We start from the raw sequence: 7,144 nt of genomic DNA on the forward strand, positions 1-7,144 counted from the left end.
AACATAAATAAATAAGAAAATGTTTTGTTTACTTGTTATTCGCAAGTTCACATATAAATATAAATAAACGAACAAATTAAATATTACTTAAAAAAATAAAAAATAATACTTTTTTTTTAAACTATGTATATGCAGATATGAACATATTTTTTTCAAAGAGAAAATATTTTTGAGAGATACAATTCATAGCAACACGGACGCAAATAGAATTTTCTGAGCATACTCGAACTGAGATAGATCAAATTTCAGCATAGAAGTTATATTGATTTTTAATTTTTATAAATACAATTAGTGATGCGCTAACACTAATATTTTCAACAATACTGTCAATACTACTATTAATAATTTTAATCAAATAATTATGAAAAATAGGATTAACTCACCCTTGTTCATAGTAGACGCAGGCCAAATTGCCGTGGACGACTGCATTATTAGGACTGAGGTTAAGCGCCCTAAGATAGGCGGCTACAGCTCTGTAACAGAAATACATAAATTAAATATAGGAAACATTTATACAAATAAAAAACAAAAATAATATTCATATAAAGAAAAGAAAAAAAAATTCTCTCGGAAAATGTAATAACATACATACAAATAGTAGTACTGATATCGAAATTAGTGTGTTATATACACACACTTCTAATTTTAATATCATTACTACATCATGATCAACTAAGAAAAACGAAAAGTTATAGGAATTTGAACCCGCTAGAATATCGTCTGGTACAAAAAAACAAAACAAAAAACATGTCACAAAGGTAAGTGAAAGTAAAAATGAAATTTCATCTTGAAAAATGTCAAACTACTCAAAAATGACGACTAGGAGGACTTACTTAGTTGCAACTTTGTAGACACGTTAATTACTGACCGACCAATAGTTGTTTAAAGTTAAAACGACCTTTAGAGGATAGAGGGGGAGGTTCAAAGCCAATTTAGCAGAACTGGGTTAATTCTGGTGAGACTTAGTACAACGTTTTTATAATGGTGCGGAATAAAATACTTTGGAGGTAAATCACTTGTGAAAAAGGTGAGTTCATAAGCGCTCAGACCTCTGGAACTTAAATTCCATCAGCTGTTAAGAAAGCCTTAATTTTTTTTTTAAACTAATAAACCTTTTCAATTAATATAAACAAATATAATAAAAAAATATATAAAATGTGAAATCTTTAATATCTATCGTTTAAACCTGAATATGGATCCGTATCAATTGGAATATTTATATATTAGGATATAAGAATATGAAATTTAGGATAAAAAATCCGGATTATCTAATACATTCTAATAACATTGGATTTGTATACTTCCATCATTAAAAATGTATATGAAGAAGGTAATAAATAAATTTATTCAGCAGAAGAAATGGAATAAAAAAAAATGAAAGGACAAATCATCTGTATTGTTAGTAACTAAATATAAATGATATAAGCCAAAATTATCAAACAAATTATTCAATTTTAAATCAAAACGAAAAAAAAAAATGGTTAAGTACAGTTGGTAATAATGGTAAGTAATGAAGACTCTACTTCACTTAATAAAATGAAGTGAAAAAACTTTCCAATTATAAAATATCATTTCTCCCATAGACTTCTCTCTGGGTAAACTTAATTCCGAATGCTGTTCGTATTCATTCCTCTTCTCTGTTTCGTTTTGTTTGTTTTCGGAAAAGCAAAATGAGAAAATTAATAATTAAACTGAAGTTTAGAATTGGAATAGAACGGTAGAACTTCAAAGCAGAGTAATGTAAAATTCATAACAATGGCCTTTACAATATGAATTCGTTGCAGGGATGAATATTTGATGTTCGATATGAAATCATTATTTAATAATACTGAATCAAATAATAAATGTTCTAATTCTTTGTATAAAATAAAGCCAAGCGCCATACGTATAAATTGTTGATGAGGTTATAAAAAATACAATTTATCCATTGTACGAGGGTAAGTAAATATTTATCCGTAATTTAGTTATATTTTTCTTTATGTCCGTAGCACTGTTGTTTCGCGTTGATGGCGCATGCTTTGTTTATTTGTTGTTATGTCTCTAAACGTTTCAAGCTGCTAGGTTAGTTTCGTTATCGCTGTCGTGCTGTTAATCATGGCTGCTCGGCTTGCTATTTGCACCAAAGAAGAGCAACATTCAGTGATCCGATTTGGTCGGAAGGAGAATCAGGGGCCGAAATTCATCAACTTTCGGTTGAGTACGGGAACAGCGTTTTACCACAACAGAGTATCTACGAATGAATTGAAAAGTTCAAAAATGGTCGCACAACTGTAACGCACGATGAAGGAGCCAGACGACCGCTTACACATTGAGCGTTCACGTGAAATTATGCTCTTAGACAAACGAGTAACTATTGACGAAGTGACACATCGTCTGCAACTTAGTCACGGTTCTGCCTACGATGTCATTTACAACAGACTTGGATTTCATAAAGTTTGTGCAAATTGGGTCCCAAGACAACTCTGAAGCAAACTAACTTCTGATTATCACTTGTTTGGTCCACTCAAAGAGGCATTAAGGGGCCGTCGATTAATCTCGGACGAAGCAAAGAAAGAAGCAGTGGATTCCTGGCTCGCACAGCTCCACCAAAAACCTTCTTTTATAAGGGCATCATGAAGCTTGTACATCGATGGACCAAGGACGTTGAAAAGCAATGGGACTACGTCGAAAAAATGATGTACTTGTAAGTTTCCTATTTCATTACAATAAAATTGTATAGCCATATTACAGATAGTAATTTATTTACCCTTGCAATACGCAAAAGTATTTGTACGTCAAATTCCGAATGTAAAGAGAGATCTTTTTTTCAATAAAATCTTTATTAGCTGTACATGATATCTAGCAGGTATATTCTAATAAGGCCGATAAAAATAACTGTTGTTTGTACTATCTCTAACTAAATAGAAGCTTTGTGAGACCTGATTACTCAGTACTTATTACCCATTATCACTGTAAGCCAATGGTACCTCCAGAGGTATGCATCCTCGCCGAACTTCGAATGCATCTGGTTCAATATGCAGTTTAATTTTTTTTTTCGATTATGAACATGAAAAATATTTTTAAAAAACTTTGTTATTTGTTAGTGTTGTGTAAGCATGGTTTTATATTGTATAATTGTAAGATATGTACAAATTTAAATATGTATACATATTTATATTTAAAAAAATATATTTCAAATATGGATTTCTTAATTTTCAACATTTTTTCCGACTGTTCGTCCATAGGGCTAAATGATTCAGTGAAGAAACTTTAGCTGTTCGTGCCCATTAGGAGGGTTTCCGTTGCCAAAGAGTTTTAATTTCTATAAATAATTTCAGACTGGAACTTTTAAAAATTATTCATAGCTAGGGATTTCCGATGGAGAGAGCTGTTCATAAGGAGGGTATTTCTTTCAAGTTCATGCAATTTTTTTTTTTTGTCAATGGGTACTCAGTGTTTTGAGAAGTGGTATACAGAAGTACAGAGTTTAGGAAACACCGCTTTATACTGATAGTAAATACCAGTTCGATTTCAAACTGATTTTTTAAATTATGATTCCACCGGAACTTCGTCAGCGCTATGTCAAAGTGGGGTGTATAAAATAGAAGGTTGATGCAATTGAAAATTGATAATGCTTGAATTATGTTTCATATTAAAATAAACAATTAATCAATAATTTTTATGTATGTCAATTTATCGATTAATATTTATATACAGAAAGGTCAATTCGTATTAAACAACAAAGAACAAAAAAACACGTATATAACAAAATTTAAGATTGCAAGATCTGCATGCAGATAAGTACTTAAAGCTTAGCTTATACGATGTGACTTCTAACATTATGATATGTCAAATTTAAGAACATGAGTTCAATAATTTATTTACAGTAAGGTTTTGCTCCATTACTAACTTCTCTATTATTTTATTTTTTTAGTTTATTTATGAAACCTCAAGCATCCTTGTGTAAGATCCTCTAGTTCAATATTTCTGATGAACGACACAAACATAGACTTGAATAATTTCAAAGCAAAGAGGAGAGCACCCATTTCGTGCCTTTGGGACACCAACTCAGGGATACAAGTCCTACACCCACACAGGAATACTGATTGGTACTGCTAAAAGAGAATCCTCCAGTAACCAAAGGATCCAGGATTGATGTTTAACTTTAGCTTGTAACATTTCTCATTATCAAAGACCTTTCTTCACAGGAAGTAAAGCAAATGCAGCATTTAAATTATGATTACACAGCCTTATTAATATATATATATCAATGTTCAGGATTCAGTATAGTAAAGGGGAGTCGTTACATTTTAAATAAGGAAAATTTTGTCAAAATCTGTTTAATCACTATTTGATTCCTTGAAATTTACAAATGTGTTTAAGTTAATATAATATAATATAAGATAATAATACAATAAGTAAATGAGATAAGCTACGATGCAATGAAAGATTTGAACTACTCATTGGCAATAGTAACATTTGAATAACATATGTCAGTTTAGCTTCCTCACTGTTTCTATCTTCTTTTGAAATTTCATAAACCACTGAATCTCCAGCTTTGAGCTAAATCAGACGAGATGTTTTGGAAACATAAGTGTACCAAGGGAATACGTTTGCGCATACCTAAGCGAAAGTAGGGGATACAATTTACTAAAATTAAAACTAAACCAATTTGTAACTAATCTTCAATTTACCTCTAGCATTAGACCGGATATGACGAACCGTTTTTGAAATACAGATGACCAAAAATATACATTTTCTCGTGCGTAACCAATACTAATGGATAGCATTTGATATAACTGTAACTGGAACATTTTTACCCTAATCAATTTTTATTCTGAGGATAATTTTTTTTTTTGCATAAATAATAAAGTTCCCTAACTTTAAATAGTAGAAAATAAAACTATGCATTGTTGTTAATAGGTTTATGAGGCAACGTCGAAACTTCAAGAAATTCGGACAATTACTAACTAAAAATATGTTACTTTGTGTCCTAAAAGAAGGAATTTCAATTATAATGAATGTAAAAAATTTCTATTTTCATATAAAAATATTTAAAAAATGATTACATATTCATATTTTTTTAACCTATCGTCTATCGCAGCAGTTCCCAAAGTTTTTTGTCCTACCGCCCCCTTTCCAGGAAAAATTAATCCACTGAAAATTAATTTTTTTAAAAATTTTAATAACAATTAATAGAAACTACATATGTATTAATGTTTCTACCTTTTTCGTAAAATATACCAAAGAAAGGTGTAAATTAGAAACATTGAACTTTGAAATCATGAAACTATTTATGGAACTGAGAATAGAATGTATTACAAAAAAAAAAAAAATAAATAAAACATTCGAAATCATCTTAATAAGAAGGATGAACCTGGTGTGTTGCTACCAATTTAGTAATCCTCGATCTATTTTCGTCAGCAGTAATATTGTTGACCGTGACAACTTATAATTATTCACCCCCCTCCCCAAATGCACCTATGGCCATCAACATCAGCGTTCCCCAGAATCGCTGCAGCGCCCACCAGTGAATCATTAGTCCATAGCCTCCCTAAATCTATGTACAGAAAAAAAGTCCCATATTAGATACAAGCTTCTTCAATTACATGGATAATTTTAATTTTAAAAGGTATTTATCTAATTATCATATCAAAAGTTTTAAGGTTTTAAAATTTATCCTTTTTACCATTGCTAATTGTTTCAAATAAAAGGTGGTAACAAAGCTTAGTTTTGCATTAATATTGTTTGCGTGGAGAAAATGGTAGGTGGGTGCGGTCAGTAAATAAACACAAATAAAATATAAATAGTTTTTAAATAATAAATGCACAATGAAAAGTTTTTTTAGTTATTTGCTGACCGCATGGTGATCTACGGTCAGCTATCAACACCTAATAATATCTTTTGTAGTGGCTTTAGAAAAATATAATTTAAAAACATTGGAAGATGATCCAGGTGACAGTAAAAGTAAGGTACAAAAATAACAGGCAAAATAATAATTATACATTTATTTATACTAATTATTATAAATAAATAGTTTTCTGTTATTTTTGTCCTTTCTTTGACCTACATTCGGGTCATATTCCTACAAAAGTTTTCAAAAAAACCTTAATATATTTCAGTACACGAACTAAAGTAATTTTAATTTAAAAGTAATACAAATTTAATTCATATAAATTCTCAGAATAAAGGTTAATGATTATAAATACCGTAACGATAACAAAATAGATACGATAGCTTTATAATGGAATTGCAGAGAATTCTACTTAAAGCGGCAATGAAATTAAGTCAGATAACAGAAATGGGTTCAGGAACTTGATATGATCAAGAATAAAGTCATCCTCAGACGAATTTCCGATTTGAATACGTTATTCTTGCCATCGACCCTTCGAACAAGAGAATGCTATTAAAACTTTTCAGATCAAAGGGAATTTATGTAGTCGTTATAAACCATTAAACTGAAATTAGAAATCTTAAGGATAGTATTCAAAAACGACAGAGATAATATCTATGCTAATCAAATTCTTCCAGATTAAGGAGGTCTTGGTCCGTAAAAAGAATCCCCTTTAAATTAGTGAAGGAATCGACACCATGGTGCTTTGCCCTCAAGAAGTACGATCATGAATAACTCGTCTCGGCGAAGGGCCCCCCATCCCTGCCTATTACTCTCCGAAAAAAAGGGAAAATGAAAAAACCACGAAGGAAAACTGCAAAAGAACACTGTTCTTTTTTCTTTTGCCAACTACCGAGGGGTCAAATTTCCGGGAAAATGGCTTCGAGTCGTTCTCACGGTCATTAACTCTGTAGGATACTGTCATAAAAATTATTAAACCGTAAAGCAAGATTTCTGACAGGGGGAGATATTACCGTATCACCTCCTCGATATTCGAGGTAAAAATTAAAAAAAAAAATACTATTTAATGTAACTATTTAAGCTATGCAATAACGATGTAAACAGTGAAATATATAATATAAAAACCTGAATTAAAAAAAAAAAAACTGTATTAACTATAATAGAGCGAAGTGACACAGGACTAGATACCCCACAGATAAAACATATTATACTACATTAACAAACAAACTCAAAACAGAACTTAAAAAATTGAAAATACAAAATTTAACTAACTTAACTCAAAACCTCATGACTACTGACAAATCCTTATGG

The 7,144-nt window shown here is 30.7% G+C and overlaps 1 protein-coding gene across 1 annotated transcript in view; it reads right to left on the reverse strand.

Moving 5' to 3' along the window:
- Positions 1-512, reverse strand: part of sxc (O-linked N-acetylglucosamine (GlcNAc) transferase sxc) — a gene marked incomplete in the record, with an annotated part of 19,966 nt that extends 19,454 nt beyond the window's left edge. Inside the window, 1 exon segment of the mRNA XM_067045152.1 lies at positions 384-512. Within this exon segment, the coding sequence (XP_066901253.1) occupies positions 384-490 (107 nt within the window).
- Positions 513-7,144: the final 6,632 nt, after the last annotated feature.

This window comes from Halyomorpha halys, unplaced genomic scaffold (genome assembly GCF_000696795.3).
Source record: "Halyomorpha halys isolate HHAL.00 unplaced genomic scaffold, Hhal_1.1 Scaffold50.1, whole genome shotgun sequence".
NCBI lineage: Eukaryota > Metazoa > Arthropoda > Insecta > Hemiptera > Pentatomidae > Halyomorpha > Halyomorpha halys.